The sequence below is a fragment of the Juglans regia genome, chromosome 13 (genome assembly GCF_001411555.2).
Source record: "Juglans regia cultivar Chandler chromosome 13, Walnut 2.0, whole genome shotgun sequence".
In the NCBI taxonomy this organism is placed as follows: Eukaryota; Viridiplantae; Streptophyta; class Magnoliopsida; order Fagales; family Juglandaceae; genus Juglans; species Juglans regia.
In genome coordinates this window covers 28,638,690-28,655,028 of record NC_049913.1, presented here as the reverse complement: position 1 = coordinate 28,655,028, position 16,339 = coordinate 28,638,690, and the positions used below count along the sequence as shown (strand labels likewise).

Sequence of the window (16,339 nt, the reverse complement as noted above, 5' to 3'; positions counted from 1 at the left end):
TAACAATCATGCCAGCCGAGGTCCAAATCTCGTGACTGCTTTGGATATCCTTGACCACCTATTGGGCATCACCTTCCAGAATAATGTGTGTTAGGCCAAGTTGTGGACATAGGATTACAGCTTTGAGGGCTGCAATTGTCTCTGCTAGATGAGCATTTGGGAAAGAATCCCTCTGAGACCTTAGGCTTGCAATAATATGTCCACTCGAGTCTCTGAGCACAACTCCAATACCAATTCTACAATGAACCTTATCCACAGTTGCATCCCAGTTTGCTTTGATGAAGTTTAAGGGAGGGGCTTTCCATTAGCATTCTCGTGTTGTGATCAGTGCTGAGCCAACTTGACTATTGTTTCTAGGGACCAAAAACTTTCCTCAAATACCAGCTTATTCCTTCTTTTCCAAACTTGATTAACTGTTGCCGTAACCTCATCCATAGTCTCTACATCCAAGACAGTAAACATATTGGATAAGATTCTAAAAAAGAGAATTCTGTCAGCTTAAATTTATGTAGTCTTTTGGAGCAAACCCCCATACATCTTGCACTGATATATTGGACCAAAGAGCATATGTGACAGTTCCAACCTCAGTCAAACACACTAGACAGAAAGGGAAGTTCACAGTTTTCTTTTTGAACAGATTATATTTAGTGGGCAGAGACTCATGACATGCTCTCCAAAGCAGCATCTTTGTTGCATTAGGCACTTCAAATTTCTAGATTTTAGTCCATAGTTCCTGCTTATAAGAAACAGTTGAAGTCTGCCTCATTGCCCTACCTTTGACCTCATTAATAAGAGAGTAAGCACTCTTAACAAAAAATTTCTCATCCTTAGTGCATCTCCAAATAAGCTTGTCAGGGGCACTATGAATACTCAAAGGAATTCTACAAATTAGCATAGCTTCCTAAGGCTCAAAGTTAATAGTAATCAATGCAGTCTTCCATGAACAACTGTGCTTGTTAATTAGGTAGCTCACCAGTGCATTTTCATCCAACCCTCTTCTTGCAGACTGAACTCTAAATGAGCTTGGTTTTGGTAACCACTTATCATGCCAAATTTTGACAATCTCTCCAGAGGGTTGCTACTAGAGCAGACCTTGCTACCATAAAGCTCATCCAGAGATATGAAGGGTTGCTACCCATCTTGCTATGTAAGAAGTTGGACCTGTGGTAGTCTTTTGCCTTGAGTACTCGAGTTGCTAAACTGTGAGGCTGCTGCACCAATCTCCACCCTTGCTTATCTAATAGTGCTAAGTTGAAATTCTCAAAATCTCTGTAGCCTAGTCCCCCTTCCTTCTTTGTTTTCCCAAGTTGTTTCCAAGGTAACTAGTGTGTTTTGGACTTGTCACCCCTTGAACCTCACCAAAATTGTTGCATTAATCTGTTAATGGCTTTCAAAATAGCTTTTGGTAATTTAAAAATGCTCATACAGTATGTTGGAATTGCTTGCTCTGGATTTGAGAAGCACCTCCTTCCCAGCTCGTGACAAAAACTTCATAGTCCAATTTTGCATCCGAGATCTAATACTTTCCAGAATATGTATAAAGGCTGCCAGTTTGTTCTTGCCTACATAAGCAGGTAGGTCCAAGTACTTCTCATAGCGCCTTGCTTCCCTTAATCAAATAGAATGGAGGATAGTGTCTTTGATGTCTACTCCTGTGTTGTTGTTAAAAAACATGGAAGTCTTGTCTAAGTTCAACCTTTGGCTTGAAGTTGTTTCATATAAATTTAGCAACTTGAAGAGTTTGTTACATTCAAGAACATTAGCCTTACAAAAAGGTAGGCAATCATTTGCAAAAAATAGATAGTTGATTAGTAAGGAGCCTCTTGCAAAAGGAAAACCTGAGATGAGACCCTTTCCTTCTGCTTTGTCCAGTATGTTCTTTAGCACTTCTGTACATGAGAGAAAAAGATAAGGGGATAGAGGATCCCTTTGTCTCAACCCCCTAGAAGGATAAAAAGCTTGCTGAGGACACCCCTTAATCAGAATTTAATATTGAATTGTGGTCACACATTGCATCATCAACTCAATCCACACTTTTTCAAACCCCATCTTGGTTAGAACAGCTTATAGAAATCTCCATTCAATCCTGTCATAAGCCTTACTCATCTCCAACTTCAAATTTATGTAACCTTCCTTCTTACCCCTCATTCTATTTTGCATAGAGTGCATAACTTCATAAGCTACAACGATGTTGTAAAAAATGAGCCTACCAGGGACAAAGGCACTCTGTGATGGATTGATAATTTTTGGGAGAATCTGTTTAAGTTGATTTGTAAGAACTTCACCTTGTAAAGGACATTGCATAGACTAATTGGTCTATACTCAGATACCAATATGGGATTCTTCTTTTTAGGGATCAAAGCTATAAAGGTTTCATTTATAGACTTGAAATCTGTTCTGGAAACTAATACCTCCTTAACTGCAGAGACCAGATTAGTTCCAACCACTTCCCAATTGTCCTAATAAAACCAGCCGAAAAGTGATCAGGGCCTGGAGAGCTAAGGGGTTCATATCAAACACAGCATCTTTAATTTCCTCAGCTGGAAAAGCTTTCCTCAGAATGCAATTCATCTCCTCTGTGACTTGAGGTTCAAGATTATCAATTGGTTCCTCAATCATAGTTGGATTGGATGTATTAAATAAATCTTGAAAGAAAGACTGGAACAGGCTGCTAATGTCTTCCATTTTCCTTACCACTTTGCCCATATCATCTAAAAGCTTCTTTATAGTGTTGGTCTGCCTCCTTGGGATGCACATTTATGAAAAAAACATGAGTTCCTATCACCATCTCTAAGCCACATTTGCTTGGTCCTCTATCTCCATTTCATTTCCTCCCCTTCCAATATGTCATTGACCTCTTTTTGGAGCTCTTTAATAGAATCGTTTGAGTTACCAGAATTTGCATCCTGCAGCTGTTGAATCATGCCTCTTTTAATCTTCATACAGATCATCTATTTGGTAGCTAGAATAGGTTATAAGACATCTCTCCTAAATGTAATAAATAATATATGTTAGGAAAATTGAAAGGAAGTGAAATTAGACTTTTGCTTCAATCATACAAATTTCCAATTTGGATTAAGTGGTAAAAGTGGATCAACCAAAAAATTATGTTGATGAATTGCACTTAACGAAATCAAATCAGAATATCAAAAGATTTATGGTTTTGGCAAAGAATTATAATGATCACTAATAGAGAACAATGGAAGAGAACGTAAAATTGAGAAGAAAAGTGTAAAAACTTTTTCTCCTCAATTGTGTTTGTATGATATAGTAATTAGATCTTGAATCCTAATCATTTAAAAAATAATGGTCAAGTTCACTCCGAAATCTGATCTTTGTGCCAAGTGTCAAGTGCACCAACAAGAAGCATCTAGCACCCTACAACTGCGCGCGGTGCGAGGTACCGTCTGCTTGTCCACACCCAAATCCAAATGTACACTTAGGCTTCGTTTGGATCTCAAACTCATCTCAACTCATCTCAATTTATCATTATAATTTTTTCAAATTCCAATACAAAATATAATAAATAATTCAAATTTTTCAAATTCTAAAATAATAATAATATTAAAAAATAGTATTCTAACAATATTTTATCATCTCAACTCAACTCAACTCAACTCACTTCAACGTCCAAACACAACAGCAAAAGTAAAAGAATGTGCGGCGAAAGTATTAATAAATGACTATTTTTCTCTCTCTGAACTCTTCTAAATTTATTTAAAACATTATTAAACAACTTATCCTCCTATATAAATAATTAAAATTGATCACTTTTTTATCGACACATACTTAAACATGAGTGAGATGAGAAGTTTACTCAGTTTTTTTGCGTGAGGATTCTAATAATTTTGTTGAGATGAGAAGTTTACCGGGAAGGGTTAAGAGGTGTTGTCAGCTTGATTTTTATCGAGTTCATATCGAGACAAACTCTCAAAGTTCTTGTTAGATGAGTTACTAGAACAAAGTGTAATATTTGATATCTTAAGGACTTTTGAGAAGATATTCAGACTTGTCTTGGATGCATAGAATATAAAATTAGTCATATCTTTCGAGAAGAAAATGCAGTGACTGACTTTCTTGCAAAGTAAGGTGCTATGGGTTTAAATATGAATTGGAATGATAGCAAATATTCACTGCCTAGTAAGTTAAGAGGCCTTATTCGCATGGACAGAATTGGATTGTCGTATAAGCGGATATCACAATGAGGTAAGTGATTAGCTGCATTTGTTTTATTTTGGCATTTTATTTTATTACTGTGCACTGACGTTTCCATGCAGGTTGTTTTTTGTCTCTTGTTTTGTATTGGTTTTCTTGTGGTTTTTTTCTTAATTTATGGGATATTTGTATGTTGGTCTTATAGTTAAGATTTTTGCTGTATGGGTTTTGGGATTTTTGTAACCCTAAGGTGATTGGTTGTAATTACGATTTTCTTCCACCACAAGTGAAGGCTATCAATAGAATTAGGCTACCATGGCATATCAGCACTAGCAATATAATAGGAAAAATGATAAACACACAATATTTTTCACAATAAATTTTACAATCATATTTTAAAATGAGAGATATTATTATAAAATATCATATAAAAGTAATACTATTTTATAAAAATAACCTCAGTATACATAATATATTATGAAAAACGTTGTAAAAACTATTGCATATCGTTGCTCATATAATAATAGTACATGCCGACAAAGAAGAAGCCAGCCATACTTGCTAGGGGCCTTGTCGATGGGAGCTAGGGACCATACATCAATGAAAATTTGTCAAAACACTGTACGTTTCCATACATTTTACATGGCTTGGGGTAAAGTAAAGGGCCCTACCTCCCATGCTTCGTCTCTGCAAGTGGTTGCCAAAGTAAGTTAAAAAAAAAAGAAAAGAAGGACGTGAATCGTACAAAACAAAAAAAGGTAAAATTAGTGAGCCCAAGATGAGGTGAGACAGCTTGAGGGTAGAGGATCAGGCAAAAAGGAGAAGGTTGATGAGTGCATGAGAGAGGAGGCAGAAAAGAGAAAAGGCTCTCAAACCACATCATTACTAGCGCACACCCATTTAGGTTTGTTTTTTTTTTCCCCCCTTTTCCCTACCTATTATATGTTATATTTACTAGCTTTATGATTTCTACTAGGTTCCTCGTATACCATTATTTTTCACACCCTGTTAGAGTATTTTTATTGAATTAATTAAAAGTTAAATTTAATGAGTATTTAATTATTAAAAAATAAAATATATTAACATTAAATTAGTCAAATTTTAAATATTTAGAATTTGGCTATAGTGACTTTAAAATTTTTTTTTAAAATTTAAAGGTTACTGTACATATATCAAATATATATTTTATTAATTATTTCTCTCTCACTTTCTTTCTATCACATATTTTATCACAATTAATATATTAATTTGATTTAGTGATATATTAATTTAATAAGAACATGATTATTAATTAATATATAATAAGTAGAATAGTAAAATATGATAAAATTAAATAAATTAATAATCAAAAAAATTAAATATTTTTGAAATTATTAGTTATTCATTAGTTATTCATTATTTTATTATTATATAATGAAAAAATAGTTATTCCAATGTAGAGATTTATGTGAATAGAATAGTCAAAAGTCAAATTTCTCCTACATTTATTAAAACTGTCATTTAACTTTGGCTAATCCAATAAGAGTGCTCTTAATGTAAGTCAGCTACAAATTTTTTTTATAAAAATAAATTTATAAATTAACGTGATTGCATGTAATCTATTAAATTTACTTTATAATAAAAATAATTTTACAATTTAACGTGCCACTATGTCTACTTGTGAGTTAATTTTTATGAAATTTTTTGTAACTAAAGTATTTAACATATATATATATATATATATATATATATTTGTTAATCTTTAGATCATTAGTTTTAGGTTTGTTTATGGTACCTTTTGGTTTCAAAGACTATTTCATCCATTATCAATTCATATTTTAAATATGACTTAATTATATTCTGTCCTTTTGAACTTTAATTCAATTCATAATATGTTTCCGAAACTAATAATTGCATCAAAGTGGAACCTCAAACTTTCAAATCTTCCCAATCTCTCCCTTCCGTCTACCAGCAGCGTTAAATCTAATGAAAATTCACTATACGTGCTACTCATAGATATAATTTTTATCTAATTTATTATCATTGACTATATAAAATATAAAATAATATATGTTATCAATTAGTAATAAATAATAAATCATTAAATTTTTTTTTTATTAATTTATATATGGTTAATGAATATCAAATAATTTCATTATGTACATAGATTATTCATACTTGCTTGCAACTTAGGTATAAAATTATTTTATATATGGTTAATGATTAATGATTTATTATTAATTGATAGCATATATTATGTTATATTTTATATGGTAAATGGTAATAAATTAAATAAAAATTACATCTTTATATTGAATTTTCGTTAGATTTGACACTGTTGGTAGACAAAATGAGGGGATTGAGAAGTTTTGAAAGTTAAAGGGTCCACTTTGATGCAATTATTAGTTTCGGAAGCACATTGTGAATTGAGTAAAAGTTCGAAGGGGTAAAATGTAATTAATCTTTTAAATATTATCTTAGACACTATTAATTATAATTATTTGGACTTTTCACACTCGTCCACACTTTTTTTTAATAAAATATATCTTGCCCAATAAAAAAAATGGTATAAAAAAAAAAAAACAATACTTAACAAAAACTTGTATCAGTACATTCTCTAAATCACTAAATTTTAAATTCAACAAAACAGATGAATATCAAGTAGTGTACATGTTCCTGTTTTCTAAGTAGTTGGAAGCTGGAGATCATGTAGATAAAAATAATGGGAATGGAAGAAGTGTTGCCAGAGACATCATGATGTTTTACCATCCGTGTTACAAAGCCTTGCACATGTCCAACCCCATTATTCAACATTATAGATTTTATTATTTTTAATGATACGACAAATATTTTTAAATAATGTTATGAGGTATTAATTTAGGTGGGATTTGGATATCGAGATGAAATGAGATGATTTTATATGAAAGTTAAAATATTGTTAGAATATTTTTTTTAATATTATTATTATTTTGAGATTTGAAAAAGTTGAAATGTTTATTGTATTTTATGTGAAAATTTGTGAAAATTATAAAATTGTAATGATAAGATAAGATGATTTTGGTATCCAAACTAAGCAGACTCCGTTTGAATTCAAAAACACTTTCAACCCATATTATCTCATCTCATCATTATAATATTCTTAAATTATTATATAAAATATAATAAACAATTCAAGTTTTTTCAAATCTTAAAAAAATAATAATATTAAAAAATAATGTTATAACAATATTTTATTCAACTCATCTAAAATTATCTCATCTCATCTCATCTCACTATCCAAACAAACTAAAGTCACTTTAAAATAAACACATTAATTGATATAATTAATTGAGAAAAGATATTTACAACTATAAATTGTATAATCGTTGCGTAATCGTTTTGAAAAAAATGAATAAAATATGGGACTCACATAAAAAAATTAATTTTTTAATAAAAAATTTCACTATTTTTCAAAACGATTACACGGTATTTATGCATTTCATGATTGTATATAGAATTACTCCAATTAATTATGTCAATATGAAGAATAATAATATTTCGCTTAGAATCCAATTGCACTTGTTCTCGATCGCATTTTTTTATACATCAAACTTCTTAGTTGATGTTTTATCGTCATATTTATGTAGGTTTCACTCTCATTCGAGCACCAAAAAATAATCTTGCAAAAACAAAAAATTCATAGGACTATTTATTTATTTATTTTGTAGAAGACAATGGTGATTTAGATAGTCTATTTTATCCTTTCTTTGGCGGTACGGATGGTTGATTTCCATAGATGTGGACTGTTCAACTAACTCAAGCTTATCCCAACTGAAATAAGATCTGATTTGATGCTTTATCCCTACACTCCTTTTATAGAAATATATATATTTATATAATATGGTATCTTTAAATGGAGAATTTAGCCATTACATTTAACGGCCGCCCCTTAAAACACACATTAAAAAAAAAAAAAAAAAAATGAGAGAACAAATATGGTCCATTTCTTTAATTCTCTTTATTTTTCCTATTTTTAAATGGATGCTTAAAATCAAGGTTTCAATGGTTATCATTGAAAATGAAAATAGGGTCCATGGTATGATTATTGTACACGATTAGCCAAATATACTTTATGTTTAATTTATAGTTGGTTTTGTAGGATGATCATGTCTTTGTAACCACGCCATGCCCTGTTGTCCACATTGTTTTTTTTTTCCCTCTTTTTTTTTTTTTTAATGCATAATTGTGGTGTGGACCCTGTCTAATTGAGTAGAAGGAAGGCACAAACAATAATACTTTTTCTTTTTGAAAAAGAAAAGAAAAGAAAAAAAATAATAATTTATGATGTGTTCATAGGCGTCAAATTTGAAATTGTCAAGCTTGGAAATTAGGAGCTTATGTGGGGCGAAAAAAAAAAACCCTTTAGACCATTCAATGATGGGTAATGCTAGGTTGCCTCCCAACAATGATCGCTGGCCATAGGCAAAATTCATAATTTTTATTTTTTTGATTTTCATATTTTTTTAATATTTTTAAAAATTAAAAAAATATCAATACATTAATAGTAATTTTCTTAATCAGTAAGTATTAAAAAAATAAAAAATAAATAAATATATGAACAGTCAAAATGAGTGGACAAAGTAGCATTATTCTTCGATGATTGAGATTGTATCAATATCTAATTAATTTATCTTCAAAAAATTCTAAAAAAATTAATGCTTTGCAAAATTGAAAGATAAATTATTAGATATCTAAGGGCCATTTTCTTTTTTTTTTTTAGGCAAATTTTAATTTGGATTTTTGTGTGAAGGAGATTATTCTCTTGGTCAACAATTTTCAAGCTTAAAGAAACATAAAGTGAAAGCCAAAACGTGACATAAATTCTAAATAAGCTTTTGAAAGAAGGCTAAGCTTTCATGTCCATCACTAAAGATAGTGTTGCTTTAAATTAAATTCGGGTTTTTAGCCCTTAAAAACTTTCATCTCATTGTTCGAAAGGTTCCTTAATTTTTTTTTTTTTTTTAAAAAGAATCTTACTGCCATTAATCATACAAAATTACAGTAAAAAAAAAGTTGTTTAAAAATCTCTTCGATCGGTGGCTACTGTAGCAAAAGTAGAAGAGAGGAAAAGAGGCCAAAATAAGTGTACTGAGATAGAGCTTTTTTTTTAGGTTTGGTTTTGGAGTTTTTGTAATCTCTAAGGGTCTTTTTATTATTATTATTATTATTATTATTATTATTATTATTTTATTAAAAATGAAGGTTGTTAATATCGTGTTTCACACACATTTAGATCAAGTCTTGGGCAACTCAGATATTCAGAATTTAGACTTACAAAAGATGGAAAATAGGTAGTTCGGAGAGAGCGGGCTAGAGAGTTTCTGATATCAAAGTTAGTAAATTCTCTTGAAAGTTTGTAAATAAATAAGAGAATATAGGGATTAAAAATAGTTTTCTCGTATCTGAGACTTGATATTTATACTATAAGTCTGGGAGGACAGATCGTGTCTGCCCCCATGGAGTACATGTCATTCGTACTGTTCCCTTTATCAGAGTCTTTTGATATGGCATGGCTTTGCGACGATGTCATTAATGTGGCGTGTAATTAGGATAGTGGTACCATTAATGCGACGTGATTTTTCGATTTTCCTCTCCCTGCTTGTGTCTTTAGTGGTCCGTTGATGTCTCTTCTGTCAGAGAATCGGGGGTCCCTCGCATATTATGCCCACCACCTGGGCAGACACTCAACAATTGGATACTATTTGAGAGGTCTCTAGGTCGATGAATCTCATCCCTTACATCGCGATCTCTTATGTAGGTTACGTCCAGAGAAGTCTACCCATGAGTCGAGTTGGAGACTTTATTTGTTCTAGACTGAGCTTTTAATTCTTGTTCTCTTAGTTACTATTCTCAACCCCACTAGGATGGAAAACCCCTTACAAAGGTTATGAATAAAAATGGGATACCATCTTCTTTTAAAAAAAATATATTTTTTAAATGAATTAAGTAACCCGGAATGGAATCAGAGTTAGAAACTGGTGGGACAAATACGAAAAATTTATAAATCTACAAACTTGAGAAAAGCAAAAGCAAGATTCCTCTCAAAAGGATGGGATGGGGGCTACATAAATATGGTGACACTCAATTACATATGTAAGTTAGTACATGTACTATATAATATATATATATATATATATATATTTTTTTTCAAAAGCTAAACTCTATTTGGTAGAAGAAATTGCTGGACTTCATTCATGAAAACAATAATTAGGATATTTGAAATTTGAAAAATGACAAGTGGAAAGGCAATGGGTCGGTGCAGCCCCAGCCCTAAATCCAACCCTATGTAGGTGGACCCTCATTTGTTAGAGGATTGAACTGATTCTTTTTTATTTTTTTAATATATATATATATATATATAGTTTTCCTTAGTAAAAAAATATGTAAAAAAATTAAAAAAAAAAGAAGAAATTCTATCAATTGTGGGGTTTTTTTAGTAGTGTTTTCTTTTCGTTTAAATAATGAGATGAGATAAAATAATTTTAGATGAGTTGAATAAAATATTATTTTTTAATAATATTATTTTTTTAATTTAAAAAAATTAAATTATTTATTATATTTTATGTGAAAATTTTAAAAAATTATAATAATGAGATAAAATCGTTTTTTTATCCAATCAAATCCTAAATAGGCATTGGCATCACATGTGAAGAACCTGAAACCATTTAATTCATACCTTCAAAATGTAACCCTGCCAAGCCATTAAAATGGCTATTGTATAATCTTCTTGAGAAGGGGAGTTTTTAAAGCGAACAGATGAGCAGTCCAACATGGAATATAAACTTGCATCATTATCTCAAGCATCTATGTATCTGTATCTTTTAAAAGGGGGCCCCACATTTTACTTTGAGAATGGCCCACAAACTCATTGGTATATGGTAATGGTAGGCCATCCCACCCCCATTTTTTTGTTGGGGGGATGGAGTGGAGCTGGCATGGCATGGCAGGAGGAGAAACCAAGACTGGGTGTTTGGATACAATGTTAACTCTATCCCCTGATCGACTTTCGACAAGGTCCCCCAGTTCCTCGGCAAGTCGGCAGCACCCTAAACGATTATAGTCTCCTTTGGTCGTCCACTTCATCGAAAAATGCTATACATTATATTTTTATTTTATTTTAATAATATTAAGTGATATATAACACATTTATTGTTATTAAATAATAAAAAAAAATTTTATTATTTAATAATAATAAATATGTCAAATTATATTTAATAAAATAAAAATAAAATAATAATATAATGTATAGAATTTTTTCACTTTATCCGTCTAAATAAAACCACTCCCCAATCTACATTTCTTCTGCTCTCTCTCTCTCTCTCTCTGTTAGAACAGTTCCACATCTTGTTTCAAACGCTTCTCTTTTTTATCTTATTCACTCTCTCTCTCTCTCTCTCTCTCTCTCTCTCTCTCTCTCCCTTCTGATATTCTCCTCTCTCCGTACATTCCAAGAACAGAGCAACAACAATGGCAACCAACAAGTTTGCAACCATGTTGCACAGAAACACCAACAGAATCACAATTTTTCTCATCTATGCCATCCTAGAATGGATTCTGATCGTCCTTCTTCTCCTTAATTCTCTTTTCTCTTACCTGATCCTGAAATTCGCAGATTACTTTGGCCTTAAGAGGCCCTGCTTATGGTGTTCTAGGCTTGATCATATATTGGAGCCTGGAAAGAGTAAAACTTCTTATAGAGATCTTGTTTGTGAAGCTCATGCCTCCGAGATTTCCAAACTGGGTTACTGCTCGAATCATCGGAAACTTGTCCAATCGCAAGATATGTGCGAGGGTTGCTCATCTCCATCGCAACCTGACTGTTCAGAATTGTCAAAGAGGTTTGCTTTCTTTCCATGGATGAATAAGATTGGTTTCATTCAGAGTGGTGGCGAAAATGGGGAGGAGAATTTGAAGTGCTCTTGCTGTGATGTGAGCTTGGGCAGCAAATTCTACTCTCCTTGTATATTGATTAAGCCTTCTTGGGAGGATTTCGATTACTCCAAGAAACAGAACATGATTGCGGAAACACCCGTTGATACGCAAACTAATGAAGGCGATCCTTCGGATCAAAGCAGATCAGATTCCGGAACTAATATTTGTGAACATGATCAGAGTATTGGTGAAAAGAGGGAAATTCAGATCATTTCTGAAGTTATCACTGATGGCGGTTCCGAAAAAAGAGAGGCTGAGGATAAATGTTCTGTATGTGACTTTGGCTGCAAGGAATCGGGAGCAGACGAAGACGACAGATCGGACATGTTTATAGAAAAAGAGCGAGAACCCATAAAGGAAGAGAATTTTAAGGTTTCCTTGGATGATCGTTCTTGTGATCAGACCGCGGCTCATGTCACTTTCAGTAAGGACACCGACACGTCCAATGAAATTCGGCCTCAGCATCTCGAGTTTTTCATTGATCGTGAAGATTGTAGATTGATTCCGGTAGAATTGATTGGCTCTGCTGCCACCGAAGACGAATTTCAACCCAGATATCAGGTGGAAGATCAAGGTAATTGTGAGAATCAAGATGTTATTTTGGATTTTGATATGCATGTTGAGGAACACTCTGAACCGGTGGTGGAGAATTGGCACAGTGCAGGAGAGACTGTGGCATTACTTTCAGCCCATAAGAGCATGGAGGAGCCTAAGTTTGCAGCACTCGAATCCGTAGTTATGGTTAAGACTGAGAGTAACTCCGTATTGTGTACACAAGGAAATTTACTGGATTTGTGGAGCGAAGAGTATGAACAAGTTGCTATTACTCAAGCAACTCAAACGCCATCAGATGATGACGATCATGAGGATCAACCAACAACAGAAACTGCAAGAGAAATGGATTCAGATGCTCATCTAGGTACTCCTATTTGTTTAATTTCATTTCAACTGCATTTAATTATCTGTTTTCAGTGTATAGAGATAGTTCTAATGTTTTCCATCACACGCAGCTTCTGAAGAAGGACTTCAAGTGCAGAGCAGCGAATTCGATGCAGAGATCTCAATAGGGACAGAGATTCCTGATCAGGAACCACTTGATGAGGCTTTACCCCAAGAGGTTCTTCCATCATATGAACCCGGACAAGTGGCAGATCTTTCCACCAGCTCAGTCATATATCATGCCGATGATGATAATGGTAAGCTTAAATTTCTTGTAGAACCAACTTTAGAAATTGGATTAGTTACGGTTTGTATTTGATAATGTGGTATTCTTATGTTAGGTTCCCAGTTAGCTGAAGAAGTGATTTTCGACTTCAAAACCTGTTCAGTTGAAACTACTAAGCAAGACATAAACATGGATGTATCTTTATGTTCGAAGCTTAATGAGATTGAGGAAGAAAAAGTTCCTGATACGCCTACTTCTGTGGATAGTTTGCATCACTTGCACCATAGATTATTAATGCTTGGGAGTAAAGAATCAGGAACAGAAGAGTCATTGGATGGAAGTGTCATTAGTGAGATAGAAGGTGGTGAACTGACCATTGAGAAATTAAAATCAGCGTTGAAAGCTGAAAGGAAGGCTTTGTATGCTTTATATGGGGAACTAGAAGAAGAAAGAAGTTCTTCTGCAGTGGCAGCCAACCAGACAATGGCAATGATAAATAGGCTTCAGGAAGAGAAAGCAGCAATGCAAATGGAAGCATTGCAATATCAGAGAATGATGGATGAGCAATCTGAGTATGACCAGGAAGCTTTGCAGCTTTTGAATGATCTTATGATGAAAAGGGAAAAGGAGAAGCAAGAGCTGGAAAAGGAGCTGGAAATATATCGTAAAAAGGTCCAGGATTATGAGGCCAGAGAAAAAATGATTATGTCAAGGAGAAGAGGTAGTAGTACAAGAAGCTCTGCTTCTTGTAGTAATGTGGATGATAGTGATGCACTATCTGTTGATTTGAACCACGAAGCAAAGGAAGAAGATAGTTTCTATGGCAATCAAGAAAGTAGCAGCCTAAACACTCCTACCAATGCGGTTCTATACTTGGAGGAGTCCCTGTTGAACTTTGAGGAAGAGAGGCTATCAATTCTACAGCAGCTCAAGGAATTGGAAGAGAAGCTTTTCATATTGAGTGATGAGGAGGAACAACATTTTGAGGATGTCAAACCGTATGAGCATTCCTTCCAAGAGAATGGAAATGGATACCATAATAACTCAGGTTCTGACAGTGAAGCAAATGTTGTTGAAAATGGTCATTCAAAAGAAATGAATGGAAAGCATCATCAAGAGACAAGAATCAAATGGTCAAAGCCAAAGAGGCTTCTTCCCCTTTTTGATTCAATTGTTACAGATGGTGAAGATGCTTTGGCAAACGGACATGAGCAAGGGTTTAGTCCTGTTGCATCGCAAAAATCATTGGACAGCAAGTTTGAATTGGAGAAGAAGCTTGCTATTGAAGAGGAGGTAGATCACGTGTATGAGAGGCTACAAGCACTTGAGGCAGATAGGGAGTTTCTAAAGCATTGTGTCGGCTCCTTGAGCAAAGGAGATAAGGGGCTAGATCTTCTCCAAGATATTCTAGAACATCTTCGAGACCTTAGGAGTGTGGAACTCCGCTTCAAGAAGATGGGGGATGGTGCTTTGTATTGACTTTGAGCTTAACTATACACCATGAAGATTACAGGTACCATGCTGTGACTTTTGCTCGTTTCCTCCAAAAATCAATTTTGGAATATCAGTTGTTGATAATTTTGTGCACTTGGTAAATACAGCTTTCCCTTTTTGGAGTTCATTGACACCTGCAAATCAGGACAAAGAAGCGCCAACCTTGGGCTGCTTAATGATACATGGCATTAATGCACCTTAGCATTCCCAGCCAAAATTCAGTGCAAGTCTCCCAAGAAGGGAGGTTCCTGGTATGGTATACATGATGGTGTCGTAGGTGGACTACAACTCTTAAGTCTGCCTTTTTTTCTTTTTTATCTTTTCCCAGTTTTTGTGTCCAAAGTAAACCCAAATTTTTGTGGGGAGTGCCCATCACCCACCTTTTGAGGGAAAGGAGGGTGATGGGTACTTGTTTGTGTGTAGGCTACTGATGTTAAAAAATCCACCCTGTCATTTGTATGTTGTGAGGAAAGGCTTGGCTAGCAAAGCTGGAGAGATCCAACAAAAGATGTCAGTGCCAGGTACATAGCATTAGTTTATCTAGACAGTTTAGAGCTAGGCCACTCTTTTTCTCATTATTTTTTTCTTCAAATCTTTTGGGAGAAGGAAAAGGAGTAAGCAACCCCTTTATTCTCCCTCTCATCTTTCCATATGAGGCTTGTTTATCATCATCGAGGGGCATAGCTGAGTTACCTTGTATACTTGCATTGCATATATCCATTTGTATGTATATAAAGCTGAGTGTATTTTCATTTTCCCACTGCATATAAAGCCAGTGCTATCATCAACTTTTCTTGAAATTTATTTATTTTTTTCCATCTATATATCTTATCTGAGTTGGATGTAAGACACTGACAAAACATACATAAAATAATGTATTGAGAATAAGAAGCAAAGTTTGCTTTCACAATGCATTTTGCTTTAAGCAAAAACAACTCTTGGTAGGTAGAAACCAACCAAATCAAGTGCGAAAAAGATGAGATACCAAAAACAAAAAGGGCAGTTGGGTTATTTCCTCCTGCATGCAGATGCTATAAGCCTATAATAGGGCAATTGATGGAGGGAAATGGATTCACTTTGTTAGTAGCACATATACATCCACATGAAAATGCTGAACTGTCCATTTCACATCCCTAATTCAAAAGGCAAATGCATAGCCTCTTGAACTTAATGCAACCACTAAAGAAAGAGGCAACACATTATTATATACCAGTACAAAGCAACCACATACACATTGCAACAGACATTTTTACCAAATCATCATACCAACCACGGCAAGACCATATATGTATAGATGAAAAATGCTATTCGTACTTGAGAAAAATTTACAAAAAAACTTACTTCTCCACATGTCAGTTATTGATATGATGGAAATTATGAAATTTGAAATTCAAATTTTGAATTTAAAAACAAAACTGACAAAATGAGTCTTGTAAGTAAAAGTGTAAGTAAAAGTTGTAAGTATATGTAGCACTACTCATATATAGATAGCAACACAATTATCGTATTGGTACCAACCAACCACATTAAACAAATCAAACACATAGCATAATAGCCACGTAGATTACAACCAAA

General features: G+C 33.6%; 1 protein-coding gene across 1 annotated transcript; it reads left to right on the top strand.

Moving 5' to 3' along the window:
* Positions 1-11,492: 11,492 nt before the first annotated feature.
* On the top strand, positions 11,493-15,539 carry LOC109019941 (myosin-binding protein 3-like). Its single transcript, XM_019002333.2, has 4 exons — positions 11,493-13,024; positions 13,116-13,301; positions 13,386-14,783; positions 14,872-15,539. The coding sequence occupies exons 1-3, from the start codon at positions 11,641-11,643 to the stop codon at positions 14,747-14,749; spliced, it is 2,934 nt and encodes a 977-aa protein (XP_018857878.2). The 5' UTR covers positions 11,493-11,640; the 3' UTR covers positions 14,750-14,783; positions 14,872-15,539.
* Positions 15,540-16,339: the final 800 nt, after the last annotated feature.

What these genes read in the sequence shown, in the direction of transcription:
- LOC109019941 (XM_019002333.2), top strand. Translation starts at nt 11,641, where the DNA reads ATGGCAACCAACAAGTTTGCAACCATGTTGCACAGAAACACCAACAGA. An exon ending in GGATTCAGATGCTCATCTAG is followed by an intron (nt 13,025 to 13,115) that starts GTACTCCTATTT and finishes CATCACACGCAG; the next exon opens with CTTCTGAAGAAGGACTTCAA. An exon ending in TCATGCCGATGATGATAATG is followed by an intron (nt 13,302 to 13,385) that starts GTAAGCTTAAAT and finishes TTCTTATGTTAG; the next exon opens with GTTCCCAGTTAGCTGAAGAA.